At 37.0% G+C, this 21,819-nt stretch overlaps 1 protein-coding gene across 1 annotated transcript in view; it reads left to right on the top strand.

Moving 5' to 3' along the window:
• ARID2 (AT-rich interaction domain 2) overlaps window positions 1-21,819 on the top strand; it is a 207,613-nt gene that overhangs the window by 170,945 nt on the left and 14,849 nt on the right. Inside the window, exons 17-20 of the mRNA XM_069584502.1 lie at window positions 14,974-15,112; window positions 15,205-15,290; window positions 18,222-18,345; window positions 18,435-18,526. Of these exons, the coding sequence (XP_069440603.1) occupies window positions 14,974-15,112; window positions 15,205-15,290; window positions 18,222-18,345; window positions 18,435-18,526 (441 nt within the window). The remainder of the gene's footprint in view (window positions 1-14,973; window positions 15,113-15,204; window positions 15,291-18,221; window positions 18,346-18,434; window positions 18,527-21,819) is intronic.

Here is a 21,819-nt window from a genome sequence, read left to right as displayed (position 1 = left end):
CACAAATTTAGATAAGTTGTATTTTCATTTTCAATTAGTTAGAATGTTTTAGAAGTTTGTTGCTTGATCTCCAGATATTTTGAGACATTTCAGCTCTCTCTTTGTTAGTGGTTTCTAGTTTAATTCCATTGAGATCTTAAAGCTTATTTTATGTTGTTTGTATTATTTTAAATTTGTTAAGGTATGTTTTATATGGTCTATTTTGGTGAATGTTCCTTTAAGCATGAGAAAAATGTGTTTTCTGCTATTATTGAATGAAGTCTTATATAAATGTCAATTAAATCCAGTTGATTGATGGTGCTGTGTAGTTCAACTATATCCTTTCTGATATTCTGCCTGCTCAAATTACCAGTTACAGGTTAGAGGTGTGCTGAAGTCTCCAAATATAATGGTGGATTTTTCTATTTCTCCTTGCAGTTCTATCAGATTGTGCCTCATATTTCGATGCCTTGTGTTAGAATTATATACCTTAAGAATTATCTTTGTGAAGAATTGACATGTCTATCATTATGTAATAATGTCCCTCATAGTATCCTTGCTCTCAGGTCTGTTTTTATGAATTTAATGTAATTAATCCAGTTTTCTTTTGATTAGTGTTAGCATGGTATATATTTCTCCTTCCCTTTACTTTTAGTCTGTGCCTTTTCATTTAACCACACATTGTTTTATATTTACTCTGCCAATCTTTGTCTCTTAATTAGTATATTTAGACCAGTCATATTTAAAGTGATTATTGATAAATTGTATTAATGTCTATTCATATTTGTAAATGTTTTCTGTTTATTCTACTTGTTTGTGTTTCTTTTGTCCATGTTATTCCTCTTTTTTCTTTTAATTGAGTACTTTATATGGTTCCATTTTCTTCTCTCTCTTAGTATAATTGCTTCTTTGAAAATTTTTTATGGTTTTCCTAGAGTTTGAAATATATATTTATAGGTATTCTAAGTGCACTTTCAAACAATATATGGCTTCCTGGATGTTTTAGTTACCTTGTAACAGAGTATTCTTCTTTCCTAGTGTCCCTTATGCCATTGTTGGCCTTCATTTTACTTATCCAGAAGTTATAATTGCCAAATACAATGTTGCTGTATCAGTATTTTGAACAATCATTTGTCTACTAGATCAGTCGATAGAATTATGAAATATTTTATCTCCATTTGCTCTTTCTCTGACAACCTTCCTTTCTTTATATAGATCTTAGTTATTTTTACCTCTACCACTTTCTCTGTCTCTAAAGAACTTCTTTTAACATTTCTTGTAGTCAGGTGTACTGTGCAAATGCACTCAGTTTTTGTTTATCCAAGAAAGTCTTTATTTCTCCTTCACTTTTCAAAGACAATTTTGTGTACACAAAATTCTAGGTTGATGAATCTTTTTCTTTCAACATTTTTTAGAAATATTTCAGTCTACTCTTTTTCCTTGTATAGTTTCTCAAGAAGCATCCAGGATAATCTTATCTTTGTTCTTCTATTAGTAAGGATTTTTTCTCTCTGGCTTCTTTCAAGATTTTTTTTGTCCTTGGATTTTATCAGTTTGAATAAGATATGCTTAAGTGTAGTTTTTTTTACATTTAGCCTATCTGATGTTCTGTGAGTTTCCTAGATCTGTGGTTTGGTGTGTTGTTAATTTTAGAAAATTCTCAGCCATTCTTACTTCAAATATTTCTTGTTTTTTCTCTTTCCTCTCCTTCTGCAATTCCCAGTATACGTATGTTATACGTTTTGTAATTGTCTTACAGTTTTGGGACATTCTGTTTCTCTTTTTTTCAATTCTTCTCTTCTCTTTCTTCTTCAGTTTGGGACGTTTCTGTTGACATTTCTTCAAGCTCACCAATTCTTTTGCCATGTCTAGTCTACTGATGATTTTCTTCAAAGGCCTCCTTTGTTTCCTTTTTTTTTTTTTTTTCTGGCATTTCCTTTTGATTCTTAATATCTCCATTTCTCTGGTTACATTACTCATCTCTTCTTAAATGGTACAATGTTTTTTATTAGCATCTTAACCTATTAATCATAATCATTTAAAATTCCCAGGGTGATAATTCCAAAATCTCTGCCATGTCTGAGTCTGGTTCTGATGCTTGTATTATATTTTCAGTCTATAATTTAATTTTGCTTTAACATACAGCATGCGTTTTTGTTGAATGTTAGATGTGTATCAGTTAATAGGAACTGAGATAAACAGACTTAGGGTGTGAGTTTTGTGTTTATTTAGCAAGGAGTTATGCTATGTTAATGTTTGCTGTTATGTGTGGGTTTCCTTAGATATTCCTTTTAAAGTAGAGTCTGTATCTGACAGCTCTCTCAGTGGTAATCCACAGTTGAAAGGTGGATTTGAGTCTCTGGAGCTATGACTTTGAGAAGAGTTTCATAGCCATTATTTTTCTCCCCTTATATGAGACAGGGAATCTGAAGGGGTTCAAATTATCTGTTTGCTTTTCCCCGAGGTCAGATAAGGCTCTGGTAATTTTTCTTGAGAGCAGGCCTTAATTAAGGAGAAAAGAACACCCCAGGCATATTTTAAAATGTTACTTTCTCCCTTTACCTGTTGTAAGTATTAGGGAGTTTTTTTTCCAGTCTACCATGAGAACCTGCTAGGGTTCCTGGAAGTAAAACTCACAAAAGTATGGGCGTTCCCCAGAGATTGGCCCTTCAGGATTTTTTAGCTTTCAGAATAGTCCATACTGGGTCTCCATCAATTCATAGTTTCTGCTTCAGTATTCCTCTCAGTTATTGACTTAAGCAATTCTTTGTGTTTCTTTATATTCATCAGTCTACTTAGTTTTCAGGGAAACAGTTTTCCTTGTGACCTTAGTTCTCTGATGATTTTAAATGTTGTTAATTTTCATTTTGTTCCACAGTTTTTCTTGTTCTGAGGATGGGAGTGACAACTTCCAGGCTCTTTATATGTCTGAACAGAAACTAGAAGTCCTTATTCTTATCTTTATTCTTATTGATATATTGTCAGCATAATGTTAACATCAGTTCATAATTGAAATATATAATGTATCGTTATATTTTGTCTTTGATCTTTTGTTTGTTTTTACCTTAATTTGTTCTTTCAAACACTGAGTACCAAAGACTACTTGAAGATGGTACCTGAAACCAAAAAGTTACATACCATGAGACCAATTTGCAAATTGTATTGAAGTCCTTTACAGTGTTCCTTAAAATATTTGGTGAAAGAATTTCTTAGGGTCAAAAATCTAGCCTGTAGCTTATTAAACAAACTTAGTTATTTGAGAGCTGTGTACACAATAAGGAGAATTATGTAAAAATGCTAATCTCAAACCTAGTATTCTTTCAGACTTTTCCAACATTTAAAGAAAAAAAATCATAGTATAATGGATGGTGTGTATAAAAGTGTAATGCCTCAGTTTTTACCTAGTAATGGATGTGTACAAATTATCCAAGTAAACAATCGTGTGTTCTAGGATAGTAAAGAAAAATCAGATCTTCAGATCCCAACTTTTGCCACATGGCTTTAGAAACTATGGCTCTAGAAGGTTATAGGAAGCTTGAAAGCTTGTTTCCTCAGCAGTGTAGTGGTGATAGTTTTGCCTTCTTCAGAAGGCTGTCACAGAATTCAAGTAAGATGATGTTTGTGAATATATGAATACATAGTAAGTTCTGAACAAACAGAACTTCATATAAAAAGAGGTGCTTTATACTGTGTGCAGCTTTGTCAAGAATGGTGGGAAGTAGCGTACTGCCATAACTTTCAAAGAATTCAAGTAAGAATCAAAAGATTCAGTGTATATGCATGCTTTATTTATCTTATTGAAAATAAACACACACACCATTCAGTGTTATCTATGTTTCCATACTACTTTTCAACTGTGAACTATTATTTTATCCCATATTCAGATTTTACTGGAGGGTTCACATTTTAAAAGCATATTTAACCAAGATCCCTGACAATACATTTTCTGTTTTTCTATATAAAATATGTAACTGCATTACAGAACAGTAGATTAGTAATGAGTTGGTTGTTAATAATATTCTACTATTATTAATATTTTATTGTTATTGATATTATTACTTATTAAGAGGATAAGAAGCAGAGCCAAAGACTGTTGGCTTTGGCTGTCTTCCACTGGAACCCTCTTCCTCAGTTGAGATACTTTACATAAATTGAGTATTACTGGGAGGTACAATCTCTCTCTCCAAAAGCCAAAAATAGACCAATTACTTGCATCTTTCCTCATTTCCTTTGGCAACTAAGCCAGTCAGTTGTTTTTACCTGTGGCTTTGAATCTGGGCTGACTGGAACAAAGAAGCTGGGAGTAGAGAATTCATGTCAGCAGCAACAGAAGCATTTAGTTTCCAACTAGTAATATTGCTTTTTACAACTAATAATACAGCTGTTTTAAAAACTAAAATGTGTTTGCAGTGTAGATTTTTTGACATATCATTTAGTGAATTTATTACATGCATATTTTGCTTTTAAATGAAAATTTTCCTGCAGAGTATCTATCCCATGTGTTTTAAGTAAAATTAAATTTTTTTTCAGGAAGAGGGCTATTAAGAGGGACATGGAATACTTTTTGGTCATTAAGGAAAAATAACTTGCCGAGAACTTGAGCAATTAAGAAAACTGTAAATGAGAATATCTGAACTGAAGTGCTATTTTCAGCCCTTTTAGTTTTGTTTTAAAGACAGAGAAAATAATCTTAGCTTTATAGCTACAGATGTTTGTTTTTAAACTGCTCTTCTAAATATGGTAAATCATTAAAATATTATAATATATACTATTAATATATAACCTCCTGCATTGATAGAAGGATTTTAAATAATGACATCTTAAAGTAATAGAAGGCTGTGGTCCTAGTATGATTAGATTGACTAGTTTTCTGTGATTATGGTTTCAGTGTGTCTGCCCTCTGATGCCTTCTTGCAACACTTACCATCTTACTTCAGTTTCTCTTACCTTGGACATGGGGTATCTCTTCACGGCTGCTCCAGCAAAGCGCAGCTGCTGCTCCTTACCTTGGAGGAGGGTTATCTCCTCACCGCCGCCCCTCCTGACCTTAAACGTGGAATAGCTCCTCTAGGCACTCCTGCGCCCGTGCAGCCACCGTTCCTTGGACATGGGGTTGCTCCTCCTGGCCACCACTCCTGGCCTCGGGCATGGGGTAGCTCCTCCCAGCTGCTGCCCCTGGCCTCAGACATGGGGTATAGCTACTCCCGGCCGCCACCCCTGACCTCGGACGTGGGGTAGATCTCTTGGCCATTCCTGATCACACTAGGACCATAGCCTTGTCTAACTCACTGAAACTAAGCCACGCCCATGGGGCCACCCAAGACGGGCGGGTCATGGTGGAGAGGTCTGACAGAATGTGGTCCACTGGAGAAGGGAATGGCAAACCACTTCAGTATTCTTGCCTTGAGAACCCCATAAACAGTATGAAACGGCAAAATGATAGGATACTGAAAGAGGAACTCCCCAGGTCGGTAGGTGCCCAATATGCTACAGGAGATCAGTGGAGAAATAACTCCATAAAGAATGAAGGGATAGAGCCAAAGCAAAAACAACACCCAGGTGTGGATGGGACTGCTGATAGAAGCAAGGTCTGATGCTGTAAAGAGAAATATTGCATAGGAACCTGAAATGTTAGGTCCATGAATCAAGGCAAATTGGAAGTGGTCAAACAGGAGATGGCAAGAGTGAACGTCGGCATTCTAGGAATCAGCGAACTAAACTGGACTGGAATGGATGAATTTAACTCAGATGACCATTATATCTACTACTGCAGACAGGATTCCTTAGAAGAAATGGAGTAGCCATCATAGTCAACAAAAGAGTCCGAAATACAGTACTTAGATGCAACCTGAAAAACGACAGAATGATCTCTGTTCGTTTCCAAGGCAAACCATTCAATATCACAGTAATCCAAGTTTATGCCCCAACCAGTAACGCTGAAGAAGCTGAAGTTGAACGGTTCTATGAAGACCTACAAGACCTTTTAGAACTAACATCCAAAAAAGATGCCCTTTTCATTATAGGGGGCTGGAATGCAAAAGTAGAAAGTTAAGAAACACCTGGAGTAACAGGCAAATTTGGCCTTGGAATGCGGAATGAAGCAGGGCAAAGACTAATAGAATTTTGCCAAGAAAATGCACTGGTCATAGCAAATACCCTCTTCCAACAACACAAGAGAAGACTCTACACAGGGACATCACCAGATGGTCAACACCGAAATCAGATTGATTATATTCTTTGCAGCCAAAGATGGAGAAGCTCTATACAGTCAGCAAAGATAAGACCGGGAGCTGACTGTGGCTTAGATCATGAACTCCTTATTACCAAATTCAGACTTAAATTGAAGAAAGTAGGGAAAACCACTAGACCATTCAGGTATGACCTAAATCAAATCCCTTATGATTATACAGTAGAAGGGAGAAATAGATTTAAGGGACTAGATCTGATAGATAGAGTGCCTGATAAACTGTGGATGGAGGTTCATGACATTGTACAGGAGACAGGGATCAAGATCATCCCCTTGGAAAATAAATGCAAAAAAGCAAAATGGCTGTCTGGGGAGGCCTTACAAATAGCTGTGGGAAGAAGAGAAGTGAAAAGCAAAGGAGAAAAGGAAAGACATAAGCATGTGAATGTAGAGTTCCAAAGAATATCAAGAAGAGCTAAGAAAGCCTTCCTCAGCAATCAATGCAAAGAAATAGAGGAAAACAACAGAATGGGAAAGACTAGAGAGCTCTTCAAGAAAATTAGGGATACCAAGGGAACATTTCATGCAAAGATGGGCTCGATAAAGGACAGAAATGGTATGGACCCAACAGAAGCAGAAGATATGAAGAAAAGGAGGCAAGAATACACAGAAGAACTGTACAAGAAAGATCTTCAAGACCAAGATAATCACGATGGTGTGATGACTCACCTAGAGCCAGACATCCTGGAATGAGAACTCAAGTGGGCCTGAGAAAGCATCACTATGAACAAAGCTAGTGGAGGTGATGGAATTCCAGTTGAGCTGATTCAAATCCTGAAAGATGATGCTGTGAAAGTGCTACACTCAATATACCAGCAAATTTGGAAAACTCAGCAGTGGCCACAGGACTGGAAAAGGTCTGTTTTCATTCCAATCCCAAAGAAAGGCAATGCCAGAGAATGCTCAAACTACCACACAATTGCACTCATCTCACATGCTAGTAAAGTAATGCTCAGAATTCTCCAAGCCAGGCTTCAGCAATATGTGAACTTCCAGATGTTCAAGCTGGTTTTAGAAAAGGCAGAGGAACCAGAGATCAAATTGCCAACATCCATTGGATCATCAAAAAAGCAAGAGAGTTCCAGAAAAACATCTATTTCAGCTTTATTGACTATGCCAAAGCCTTTGACTGTGTGGATCATAAGAAACTGGAAAATTCTGAAAGAGATGGGAATACCAGACCACCTGACCTGCCTCTTGAGAAACCTATATGCAGGTCAGGAAGCAACAGTTAGAACTGGTAATGGAACAACAGACTGGTTCCAAATAGGAAAAGGAATACATTAAGGCTGTATATTGTCACCCTGCATATTTAACTTCTATGCAGAGTACATCACGAGAAACGCTGGGCTGGAAGAAGCACAAGCTGGAATCAAGATTGCCGGGAGAAGTATCAGTAACCTCAGATATGCAAATGACACCACCCTTATGGCAGAAAATGAAGAGGAACTAAAAAGCCTCTTGATGAAAATGAAAGTGGAGAGTGAAAAAGTTGGCTTAAAGCTCAACATTCAGAAAATGAAGCCCATGGCATCTGGTCTCATCACTTTATTGGAAATAGATGGGTAAACAGTGGAAATAGTGTCAGACTTTACTTTTTGGGGCTCCAAAATCATTAAAAGACACTTATTCCTTGGAAGAAAAGTTACGACCAACCTAGATACTGTATTCAAAAGCAGAGACATTACTTTGGCAACAAAGGTCCATCTAGTCAAGGCTATGGTTTTTCCACTAGCCATGTACGGATGTGAGAGTTGGACTGTGAAGAAAGCTGAGTGCCAAAGAATTGATGCTTTTGAAATGTGGTGTTGGAGAAGACTCTTGAGAGTCCCTTGGAGTGCAAGGAGATCCAACCAGTCCATTCTGAAGGAGATGGATCCTGGGATTTCTTTGGAAGGAATGATGCTAAAGCTGAAATTCCAGTACTTTGACCACCTCATGCGAAGAGTTGACTCATTGGAAAAGACTGATGCTTGGAGGGTTGAGGGCAGGAGGAGAAGGGGACGACAGAGGATGAGATGGTTGGATGGCATCACTGACTCGATGGACGTGAGTCTGAGTGAACTCCGGCAGTTGGTGATGGACAGGAAGGCCTGGCATGCTGTGATTCATGAGGTCGCAATTATTCAGACACGACTGAGCGACTGAACTGAACTGAACTGAAAGTAATAGAAAAAGTGTACTTTATCTACTTCAGTTATGTTTTCATGATGCCTAAGAAAGTATTTGATGGTAGGAAAAATGACATTAGTAATCATAGTGTCAGTTCACTTCAGTTCAGTCACTCAGTCATGTCCAACTCTGTGCTACCCCATGAATCACAGCATACTTGGCCTCCCTGTCCATCACCAACTCCTGGAGTTCACCCAGACTCATGTGCATTGAGTCAGTGATGCCATCCAGCCATCTCATCCTCTGTTGTCCTCTTATCCTCCTGCCCCCAATCCCTCCCAGCATCAGGGTCTTTTCCAATGAGTCAGCTGCCTGCATGAGGTGGCCAAAGTACTGGTATAGATTATACCAATAACATCATGGTTTTTGGCTCTTAAAAGTTCTGGTAGTAAGTGTGTTTTTACCTCAAGTGTTTGCTTAGGGGAGTTAAAATCAGAAAACTTGCACCTAGTAGCCTTATTGAACAACTTTTTCAGTTGAACCAAACAGCTTTTCACTAGGATAAAGGAAAAAAAGAATTTGGCTGAAGGGGATTTCAGTAAAAGAATAAAGGCTAATCCTGAGCTTTAGCTGTGACTGTTTGAGTAATGAGCAGGAGATAAAGCATCATAAATTGTATTGATGATGTAATTGAAAATAATATATATATCTTTGAAAGATGGCCAGTGACTAAGAAAAAGTGTTGGATATGTTTACTATAATAAATGTACTAGGTATTAAATTTAGTATCACTTTGTGCCAGATAATGTAAATCTAGTTTCTGTACTTTGAGAAAAGTAACAGGATCTAAAAAAAAGTGTTTCTACTGTTTTTAGTTGGAGTCGCCTTTATATTGTTATACTTTAGTATAAGATCCAGGAGAAACAGAAAGATAGAAGATGCAAAAGAAGGGATAATTTATGAAGAAACAAAATAGGATTTCAGTATGTAAGCAAAGGAGTTAACCCTGGACACGGTGGCTACTTCTGGCTATTATCCAAAGGAAGGAAAAATGATTAATGACAGAAGATGTAATATAAAGAAAAAGGAAGTTAAGGAAGCTCTAACAGAGTAACCGATTCTTTCAGTAATAGCCCTTCCCCCAACCCAGAGATGTAAAAATCACTTAGTTCACAAATTCACATGAATACAGATGAAGATGAGCTCTAATAAGATTGGAGTTCAGTGTTTAACAAAAGGTGAAAAGTTTTGAGCAGTCTCTGTGGGGAGTGGGTTTGGGTGCAGAAATTAATAAAATGAATTGTGAGTAATAGTTGATAATAGGGATCATTAACTTGGAGATAGACTAATAAATTTTACTGAGCAAGGTATGACAATGTTGAAATAGCTCGGGAAAAGATCTCAGAGTACATGATTAACAAGATGGGCAAGGTTAAAATGAAAGAGGTTACCACTGCTACCACTACAACAACTACTACTAATAATAATGATTATGTTGATAATAGCTCTCATTTATTGTTGGCATAGTATTTGCTAAATAATTGTACATGTATCACCATATTTAATTCCTACAACCACCCTGAAAGCTAGAATAACAGTAAGTAAAATGAGTTTCGGAGTGAAGTTATTTGCTTAGTTCTTCTACCTGTGGTTGATTGTCCCCAAAGTGTGTTTGGGGAGGAGGGGAGGCAACCTTCACATTGTACATGCCAGAAGTTGCATATTTATTACAACAGTTTTTCACAGATGGTGATAAAGCATCTTAAGGACATTCTTTTTATTTGTACAAAGGCATCATATAACCATACAATGGCTGCTGCTGCTGCTGCTAAGTCACTTCAGTCATGTCTGAGTCTGTGCGACCCCATAGACGGCAGCCCACCAGGCTCCCCTGTCCCTGGAATTCTCCAGGCAAGAACACTGGAGTGGGCTGCCATTTCCTTCTCCAATGCATGAAAGTGAAAAGTGAAAGTGAAGTCGCTCAGTCGTGTCCGACCCTCAGCGACCCCATGGACTGTAGCCTACCAGGCCCCTCCGTCCCTGGGATTTTCCAGGCAAGAGTACCGGAGTGGGTTGCTATTTCCTTCTCCTAGGGATCTTCCCAACCCAAGGATCAAACCGGGGTCTCCTGCATTGCAGGCAGATGATTTACCCTCTGAGCCACTAGGGAAACCATTATGGAAAAGAATATGAAGAAGAATATGTATATAACTGAATCACCTGTTGTATACCAGAAACTAACACAACATTGTAAATCAACTCTGCTTCAATTAAAAAAAAAAAAAACAGTACACCTCAGTTTTGTTTGAAAAACACAATACAAAGTGAAGACTTAGGTGCCTCAGCAGTAAAACACCTACCTGCAGTTCAGGAGATGTGGACTTGATCCCTGGGTCAGGAAATCCACTAGAGAAGGAAATGACAACCCACTCCAATATTCTTGCCTAGGAAATCCCTTGGACAGAGGAGCCTGGTGAGCTACAGGCCATGGGCTCGCAAAGAGTCAGACACAACTTAAGATTAAACAGCAACAACAACTAAAGTGTTAGCAGTTTAGGTGATTGAATCCCAGAAAATTTTTATTTTCATTTGGTTGCCTTTATGAATTTTTCTGATCTTTTTAAATGAATGTGTTGCTTGTTTCAGGGGACCAAGTAGGTTGTTGATAGAAAGGTAGAAGTAAGGGAAATTGTTTAGACACAGTGGTAGACATTAGTGACATCCCACTTCATGTCTTATTCTTCTCCATCTCAGAAAAAAATAAAGTTCCCTGAAAACTCATTGTTTTAAGTTGAAATTACGTTTATGCCTTTTAAGTCCATATATTCCACTTAGTGGATTTGGAAACCTTAATTTCTTTCCGCCTTCATATGATCATTGTAGCCAGCTTCATCACTATTTTAGAACTTCACCTTGTACCATATTCAGTTAAAGTCTGGTTGGTATGACTTAAACAGTTAGATGAATAGAGAGAAAATAGAATTAGGATGAGTGGAAACACCATAGGTAAGAGGGACATAAGAGACCCTAAGTTTAGCAAGTAAATTGAGCACTTAAAAATTCCTGTTGTCTTAAAACCACATGCACACAGAGTTGTGTGTGTTGAGTGGTTTAAATTGATTTAAAGAAGGACTAACTTCATCCTTTTTTCTTGTCACCAGTAGATTCATCAATTTTATGTGTTGTAAACTTGCTTCACTTAATGTATTGCAAAATAGTTTAAAATAGATAACATTTCGACTCTGACAAGTCATGGTACATTTGGAGTTTGATTTGTGTGTGTGTTTGTCTGGTGTGTGTAAACAGTTTAACTTTTCAGTTAATAAATTAATAGTATTTAGGTAAAATCTTAAAAGTACAATGAGAACTGTCTTCTTATAATAGTAGTATTCCAGTCATTATTTCATATTAATGAAATAGCATTATGAGTAAAAGTGTTAGATGCTCAGTTGTGTCCGATTCTTTGTGACCTCATGGACTGTAGCCCACCATGGAATTCTCCAGGCAAGAGTACTGGAGTGGGTAGACATTCCCTTCTCCAGAAGATCTTCCCAACCCAGGGATCAAACCTGGATCTCCCTCATTGCAGGCAAATTCTTTATAACTATTGTTTTGTACTTTTTGACTTCCCTCACCTATGTTATATCCTATCCCCATCTCCTGCCTCTTGACAACCACTAGTCTCTTCTCTTTACCTGTGACCTTAGTAGGAGCATTTGGGTTTGTTTTTTGTTTTTTGTTTTTTTTCACCTTCCACATATTAAATGAGTTCATATGATACTTGTCTTTCTTGGTTTGACATATTTCACTTAGCATGATTCCCTTGAGGCTATCCAAATTACAGATGGCAAGATTTTCTCCTTTCTTCATGGCAGTATAATATTTCTCTTTGTACCACGTTTTCTTTCCATTTATCTGTTGATGGACCCGTTGTTCAGTCGCTCAGTCATGTCCAACTCTTTGCAAACCCATGGACTGCAGCACACCAGGCTTCCCTATCATTCACTTCTCCCAGAGTTTGCTCAAATTCATGTCCATTGAGTCGATAATGCCATCCAGCCATCTCATCCTCTCTTGCCCCCTTCTCCTCCTGCCCTCAAGCTTTCCTAGCATCAGAGTCTTTTCCAATGAGTCAGCTCTTCATACCAGGTGACCAAAGTATTGGAGCTTCAGTTTCACCATCAGTCCTTCCAGTGATTATTCAGGATTGATTTCCCTTAGAATGGACTGATTTGATCTTTTTGCAGTTGAAGGGACTCTCAAGAGTCTTCTCCAGAATCACAGTTCGAAAGCATCAGTTCTTCAGTGCTAAGCCTTCTTTATGGCCCAACTCTCCCATTTCTACATGACTACTGGAAAAACCATAGCTTTGACTATACGGATCTTTGTCAGCAAAATGATATCTATGCTTTTTAATGCACTGTTTAGGCTTGTCATGGATACTTAGGTGGTTTCTGTATCTTGGCTTTTGTAAATAATGCTACAGTGAACATGGGGGTGTATGTATCTTTTCAAGTTAGTGTTTTCATTTATTTGGTAAATATCCATAGTGGGAATTGCTGGATCATATGGTAGTTCTATTTTTAATACTTTGAGAAATCTCTATATTGTTTTTCACAGTAGCCACACCAGTTAACATTCTCACTAAGGGTGCATAGGGACAGGGGTTTTGTTTTTCTCCATATCCTCACCAGCACTTCTTTCTTGTGTTTTTGATAGTAGTCTTCCTAACATATGTGAGGTGACATCTCATTGTGGTTTTGGTATTGATTTCTTCATGTACCTGTTTGTCTTCTTTGGAAAAGTGTCTAATTAGAACCTCTATCCATTTTAAAAATTTGGGATTTTTGCTGCTGAGCTGTATGTGTTCCTTATCTACTTTGGATGTTAACCCCTTATGAGATATATGATTTGTAAATATTTTCTCCCATTCAGTACATTGTCCTTTTACTTTGTTGATTGTTTCCATTGCTTTCACAGATGCTTTTTAGTTTGATGTAGTCCCACTTATTTATTTTTGCTTGTTTTTGTTTATTGTTGTCTTTGTTTTTGGTATCAGTATCAAATCTGCAAAAATCATTGCTGAAGCCTGTGTTCAGCAACTTAACGCTTCTGTTTTCTTCTAGGACTTTTATGATTTCATTCTTTACATTCCAGTCTTTAATCCATTCTGAGTTAACTTTTTTTGGTATGGTATAAAAGAGTAGTTGAGTTTCTTCTCTTTTTTTTTTTTTGCATGTGGCTATGCATTGTTACCAACATTTCTGATTGAAGGCATTGTTTTCTATTATATATTTTTTTACTTCTTTATATAAACTAATTGATTATGTATCCATGAATTTATTTCTGGGCTCTCTGTTCTATGTGTCTGTTTTTTTGCAGATACCATACTGTTTTGATTACTATAGCTTTGTAATATAGTTTGAAATTAGGGCACATGATGCCTCCAACTTTTCATGTTTCTCAGGATTGCTTTAGCTTTTGGGGATCTTTTGTGATTGTGTACAAATGTAAGGATTAATTGTTCTATTTCTGTCAGAAATGCCATTGGAATTTTGGTAATCAATGCATTTACTCTGTAGATCGCTTTGGGTAGTATGTCACTTTAAACTGTATTAATTCTTTGAATCCATGATAGTTTTATAATAAAACTATCAGAAATTATTTATATAGATGGAATGAAATATGTCAGTTACAATGGTTTTTAACATCATCTTTTATACTTAAGTATTCAGTTCTTTTGATTAAAATTTATTTTTAAATGCCTATCATTTATTTCCTGAAGGAGTATTAATTTGAAATATTATGTATGTGCTCCACATCAGAAATTGGCTCAGATATAGACATAGTTATCTGACATCCATAAAAAATTCAATTCTGAGAGAGTTCTGCTATAAACGTTAAAGATATTGACTATATAAATATTTGAGTTAGTAGTTAGTAATTGAAGTCTTTTAATGTAGTCTTTGCTATCTAGATTCCAGTATTCTCTCATTGCCATATAATCTATTGAACAAGGAAGTGGTTCAGTATCTGATTTTCTTCAGATTTCTGTCCTTGGCCAGGTATACTCAGGTATTTGTATTATTAAACCTCAAGGTCTGTAACTGAGTAAGGTATGATGTTGGAGAAACGAGAGACATGACTTCTTAAACATGGATGGACATACAAAATGTGAATTCAACTTAAGAGCCAGACTCACCAAAGTTTATAGCATTTAGATTTTTAGATTGAATATGCTGGAGTTTATTATATGTGATATGAAATCTGGTAAATGCTTGAGCAGCTTCTGAGAGTACAACAGAGTATGGTATTTGTTTATAAGATTATGTTCTGTTGTGTTTTCAGATGAAATTTTATCTACTTTCAAGAGATTTGTAACTGACTTTTGTTGAAGTTAGGGAAATGAGAGTGAAATATTAAGCTTATATCTAATTATCAGAAGTGTTCAGAACTTTTGAGTATTTGACTTTTAAGTATAAGCAGGAGTTTTAAAAATATTATTTGAAATGATATTTATTTGTACTGTTTTGCTCATTATTTGTTCTGGAGCTTTTGTATTAAGAGAGCAGGTTTTCTATTTTAAAGAACATATCTAAGTGTTAGAACATTTCTACTACTTTTATTTTTTGTAGGTGGTTTCAGACCCCCTCACAGGTTTTCTACCATGCAGCAACTGAACATGGAGGAAAAGACGTATATCCAGGGCAGTGTCTTTGGGAAGGTTGTGAGCCTTTTCAACGACAGAGGTTTTCTTTCATCACTCACTTACAGGTACACTTTCTTAATACTATTGGATTTGTAGCTCATTTGGTTGCATTAGAGATCTTGATGCTTATGTTTTTTACTTCCATTTTCTTAAAAAGGACAAGCACTGTTCAAAGGATGCCCTGCTTGCAGGATTAAAACAAGATGAACCAGGACAAGCAGGAAGTCAAAAATCTTCTACCAAGTAAGGAACATGAGTTTACTTCCTGTTGTGCATTTAAATAAAAGACAAATCAGGAAACCAGGCAAAATAGCAATAAAAGGCAATTCAGCATGTCAGGAGACAGGAAACCTGGGTTGTAGTCCAGCTATGTATGTGACCCTGTTCAAAGTGCATAAGTGCCCTAGGAATCACATTTTATATTGGCTGGACCACATGATGTATAAGTACCTTATAGCTCTAATATTTTGATTCCACTTTGTAGACAAGTCATTTGGTAGTAATGGCAGATGATCTATGAGAAATGCTTTGTAGATTGGAAATAAATATATGGTTCTGTGTCCTTTGGGAGAGGAGTTGAACATGTACTTGATAATGGCAGAGAGATTTATTCCTACAACTACTCCTGAGGAGAGGCTAAAGTGGCATGTGATCGTACAACGTAAAAGGTATATGTCACATTTACTGTTTGTTATCATTTACCTTTTATCTCCATGAACATTTACAATAACTTGTAGTCAAGTTCTGAGTTGGCTGGATTCCTATAAGGTTCTTATTAGATTTACACAGTATCTCCTATTTTATAGTTTCCAGCTGAGGCCTTTAATTCTAAATAATACAGTCAGTCCTCCAGATCTTCAGGTTCAGCATCTGAGGATTCAACCAACCAGGGATCAAAAATATTTGAAAAAACTTTTTCTCAGGAAATTCTAAAAAGCAAATTTTAATTTGCCATGTACTAGCAACTGTTTACATATCATTTGCATTGTACTGAGTCTATAAGTAATCTGAATGATTTAAAACACACAAGAGGATATGTGTAGGTTATATGCAAATATTGTCATTGCTTGGTATCTGTCTGGGATTGGCTCTAGGATTTTGGTATCCTCAGGGGGTCCTGGAACCAATCTCCCATGAATACCAAGGGATAGTTGTATTTTAATTATTATAATATGAAGATAAATTAATTTGTCAACATTTGTTGAGATATTGCTGTGTACTGAACACTATGCCAAACATGATTTAGTCTAACTTCAGAGAACTGAAATTCTAGACAGAACTTTAAGGGTGGGAACACTGGAAGCTGCTTATATACTTTATTCATCCCATTATTTTTTATTCTCTCCATTACTATTCATTCCTCAGCTAGGCACTAAAATATGACATGAGGTATACATGACCAAGATATGTTTTGCTGTTCTCAAGTCTGGAGATACAATGAGAGATATAGATAATTCTTATTAAATGGCATCAAATGCACAGGACACTGTGAAAGCCCACCTACACCAATGTAGGAGACCATAGAAGGCTTTCTGATAGAAAGTGAATCCAAACTGAGATCTATAGAATGAGGCTTTCATAAGCCATAAACATGAGTTTGGATTTACCCTCAAAGCAGTGGCAAGTCACTTTTCTGCCAAATACTTTTTTCTATAATTTTCACTGTGCAGTTGACCCATGAACAACACAGGTATCAACTGGGAGGATCTGCTAACAAGTGGATATTTGTCACAGTAAATACTGTGGTGCTGCACCATCTCTGGTTGGTTGAATCCACAGATATGGAACTGCAGGTATGGGGGTTCAAGGGTAAAGTTATATGCGTATTTTTGACTACAGGGAGAGTGGGTACACAAACTCCCATGTTGTTCAAGGGTGAACTGTATTTAATTTGTATTTATTAATGTAGCTTTCAGCCTGCCTGGTGGCTCAGATGGTAAAGAATCTGTCTCCAATGCAGGAGACCTGGGTTCAGTCCCTGAATTGGGAAGATCCCCTGGAGAAGGAAATGGCAACCCACTCCAGTATTCTAGCCTGGTGAATCCCATGGACAGAGGTGTCTGATGGGCTACAGTTCATGGGGTCACAAAGAATCGGACATGACTGAGTGACTTTCACTTCACTTCTATGTAGCTTATAATACTATGCTGCAATATGTTTGATTTTGTTCAAATTTGGAGGGTTATTTTGGTATATCCATTATAATAAAAAATCTTTGTCATTTATACATGAAGTCAATAATAATTTTTATCTGTGTTGATACATAGATCTTTATCTAGAGAAATCTATATGTAGACATAGACACAAACTAGCTTACAATTTAGAGATTGCTTTTATGTTAACTTGTTAACTTAGTATTCAAAATTAGTTTACTCATGTAAAAAAATGCCAGAAATATCCCCACTTTACAGATGTGAAACCTGAAGCACAAAGGGGCAAATTGAATGGTTCAAAGTCATGCAGCCAGTGAGGGGCAGAAACAGGACTTTCTCCCTGAGAGCCAGTTCTCTCACCACTGTTCCCTCAGCAGAATACACCAGATACTGATGCAGTTTTTCTATGTGGCAAAGGAAACCTAGCGTAGTTTGAATCTCATTTTTATAAACTCTGTCTCTGCAGTCCCTCCATCTTTGCTAAAGGACATTAGAGCTATACTGAAATGATTAATTGAAATTGGTTAATGAAAAATTCTATAAGATAGTAATAGTTTGAAATGTAGTAGTTAGCATAACTTCATGTTATTATCGTATTAGGTTGTCTTTTCCTGGGTGACCTATACATATACCAGTACACTCTTAGGAGATAAATTTTACTTGTAGGTACCATTTAGCAAAACTAATTTGCAGCTCAACTTGTAGACTATTCTTTGTTAACATCTTTACATTGCATTCAAAGATATGAACTCAACTTTTAAGCTATGTTGTGTTTATATATATATGAGTTGTACTAGGACATCTGTTGTTTGCTTTAAAGTTGATAGATTGCAAATAAAAGACCACGAACCCTTTTGCCTCAGTTGGCACAAAGAGTAATTATTACTGCTGGGCCACCAGAGCTTTTACTCACGCTGTGTCTACCTCGATAACCACGTTCAGGTTTGGCAGGTTAGTCATTTGTTGTCAGTCTGCCTGAACTGTCATGTTAACAGTCTCTTCCTCTCCCTGGTATATTTAGGCAGCCAGCTGTAGGGGGCACAAGCTCAGCTCCTAGAGCACAAAAGGCCATTGTGAATCATCCCAGTGCTGCCCTTATGGCTCTAAGGAGAGGATCAAGAAATCTTGTCTTTCGAGACTTTACAGTAAGTAAGCCTTGGAAGCCTTAACTGTGAAGGTGTGAACACTGTATGATTTAGACCTTTATTCTTTTTCTTTTCTTTTCCTTTTTAAGGATGAAAAAGAGGGACCAATAACTAAACACATCCGACTAACAGCTGCCTTAATATTAAAAAACATTGGTAAATATTCAGAATGTGGTCGCAGGTGAGTAATCTGTTTTCTGTAGTCAGAGTGAATTTTTATTTTACTGTTACCTGTAAGTTTAGATATCTGCATTGTATTCACTGTTTTTCTCATCAATTTTTGGATGTCCAAAAGCTTATGTCAAAGTAGACTGTCGTAGATTCTTAAAAGCCACAAAAGTGGAAGTTGAAACAACCAAAAGGTGTTCTTGAACTTGTTCAAGTTAAATTTCTTGTTCATCATAGCATTTAGAGGAAAAAGTAGGTCTACCAAAGAACACTTGGGAGTTTACTAGGAGGAAAAAGGAATTGGTTACTTGAATCATGTGGAATTAGAATGGAATTCAGTTTGATAATTGCCGTTTTGATGAAACCATCAAAGTCATAGATATGCTAAGATTCTTGGACTTACGAGAAAACTTAGTATTTTATAAATCTATGGAAACTGGAAACAGCTCTAACTCTTGAGAAAGCAAATGTAGATTTGTCTCCTTTGAACCTTGAAAATAATCTTTTAGTATTCTTCCTCCATCTTCAGCTGACTCAACTTGGGCTCGTTAGTTGGGAAGTCATGCTTTAATGCATCTTGCCTTCCAGACAGTGCTTTTCTCTCCTACTTTTTCTCTTCTCACATGCTGTTAATCGAATCTACCTTGGTTCTCCTCCTCCTATTTTACTTTGTGTTGGATCTTAATATTCCTTGTAGTTACATTCCAACTGGACTTTCTGAGCAAAAAAACAGAGGCATCAATTACAAAGAAGCAATTATTTTAATATCAAACTTTAAAACTTAGGTAAATTTAAAGCGAATAAAACTTGTTTAAAAAAAGTGTTTGCAATAACGAAAGTTACTATATTTCATGAATCAAGTATTCCCACAGAGGAATAAGAAAAAATTCTTAACATTCAAATTAAAAATAAAGTTTTTTCAGAAAAGAAATAAGAAGGTTTTGTCACTAGCATCTCCCAATTGCATTTATAGTATCATTTCTTCCTTCCTGTCTCACTATATTTCTCTTCCTACTCCTTCTTTGGCTGCATATCAATTTTAGCCAAATTGAACCGCATGCAGATTCCATCCACCCTAGATGTCTTTCATGTCACACTTTTGTATCTTCCCTGGGTTGAGGCCCATTGAGCATCTGCAAGCCTTCCCTAATCCAGCTCAGACGCTGGCGTCTGTGTGCTGCCTTTCCTGTGCTGTTTTCCTCTTCCTCATTGAGTCTGTGTTTATAACATTTCTGTTTTATAACATTTCATCTTACGTTTTGTAAGTGGGTTTTCATATGGCTTTCCACCCTACTGTATCTCTCAGATCTAATCTCTTGACTCTATTGTCACTTCCACTGTATAATCATAAGGGATTTGATTTAGGCCACACCTGAATGGCCTAGTGGTTTTCTGTACTTTCTTCAATTTAAGTGTAAATTTTGCAATAAGAAGCTCATGATCTGAGCCACAGTCGGTTCCAGGTCTTGTTTTTGCTGACTGTATAGAGCTTCTCCGTCTTCAGTATTGACCATCTGGTGACGTCCATATGTAGAGTCATCTCTCGTGTTACTGGAAGAGGGTGTTTGCTATGACCAGTGCTGCATTCTCCTGGCAAAACTCTGTTAGTCTTGGCCCTGCTTCATTTTGTACTCCAAGGGCAAACTTTCCTATTAACTCCAGGTATCTCTTAACTTCCTACTTTCGCATTCCAGTCCCCTATGATAAAGTGGACATCTTTGGTGTTAGTTCTAGGTCTTTTAGGTCTTCAAAGAACTGTTCAGCTTCATCTTTGGCATTAGTGGTTGGGGCATAGGCTTGGATGACTGTGATGTTGAATGGGTTGCCTGGGAAAGGAACTGAGATCATCCTGTCATTTTTGAGACTGCACCCAAGTACTACATTTTGGACTCTTGTTGATTATGGTAATTAGTAGTAATTATGGAGTGATTAAATTACTCCATTTCTTCTAAGGGATTCTTGCCCACAGTAGTAGATATAATAGTCATCTGAATTAAATTCTCCCATTCCAGTCCATTTTAGTTCACTGATAGCTAAAATGTCGATGTTCACTCTCGCCACCTCTTGTTTGACCACATCCAATTTATCTTGATTCATGGACCTAACATTCCAGGTTCCTAACAATATGTTTCTTTACAGCATTGGACTTGACTTTCACCACCAGAAACATCCACAACTGGTCATTGTTTTTGCTTTGGCTCAGCCCCTTTTCTAAAGCTATTTCTCTACTCTTACCCAGTAGCATATTGGACGCCTACTGACTTGAGGGGCTCATCTCTAGTTTCATATCTCTTTGCCTTTTCATATTGTTAATGGGGTTCTAAAGGCAAGAATACTGAAGGAGTTTGTCATTCCCTTCTCCAGTAGACCACGTTTTGTCAGAACTCTCCACCATGACCCAACCATCTAGGGTGGCGGATAAGGGTCATTAAGTTACATAAGGCATCCATGTGATCATTTTGGTTAGTTTTCTGTGATGTGGTTTTCATTCTGGAGGCCATAGGATTGCAATTCTTGCTTCTTCTGTTATGGAGGGTGTGACCAAAGCCATCCCAAAGAAAAAGAAATGCAAGAAAGCAAAATGGTTGTCTGAGGAGGCCCTGCAGTTAGCGGAGAAAAGAAAAGAAGTGAAAGGCAAGGAGAAAGAAGAGAAAGATATGCCCAACTGAATGCAGAGCTTCAAAGAATAATAGGGAGAGATAAGAAAGGCTTCTTAAGTGAACAGTACAAAGAAATAGAGGAAAACAATAGAATGGGAACAACTAGAGATCTCTTCTAAAAGAGAGATACCAAGGGAACATTTCATGCAAAAATGGGCTCAATAAAGGACAGAAATGGAATGGACCTAACAGAAGCAGAAGATATTAAGAAGAGGTGGCAAGATTACACAGAAGAACTGTATAAAAAGGATCTTAACGACTTGGATAACCACAATGGTGGGGTCACTCACCTAGCATCGGATATCCTGGAGTGTGAAGTCAACTGGACCTTAGGAAGCATTGCTACGAACAAAGCTAGTAGAAGTGATAGAATTCCACTGGAACTATTTTAAATCCTAAAAGATAATGCTATTAATGTGCTGCACTCAGTATGCCAGCAAATTTGGAAAACTCAGCAGTGGCCACAGGATGGGAGAAAGTCAGTTTTCATTCCAACCCCAAAGAAAGGCAATGCCAAAGAATGGTCAAACTACCATACAATTGTGCTCATTTCACATGCTAGCAAGATATTGCTCAAAATCCTTCAAGCAAGGCTTCAGCAGTATGTGAATGAAGAACTTCCAGATGTTCAAGCTGGATTTAGAAG

The sequence above is a fragment of the Ovis canadensis genome, chromosome 3, assembly GCF_042477335.2.
Source record: "Ovis canadensis isolate MfBH-ARS-UI-01 breed Bighorn chromosome 3, ARS-UI_OviCan_v2, whole genome shotgun sequence".
In the NCBI taxonomy this organism is placed as follows: Eukaryota; Metazoa; Chordata; class Mammalia; order Artiodactyla; family Bovidae; genus Ovis; species Ovis canadensis.
The sequence above is the reverse complement of the archived record's forward strand: the minus strand, read 5'-3'. Positions and strand labels throughout refer to the sequence as shown.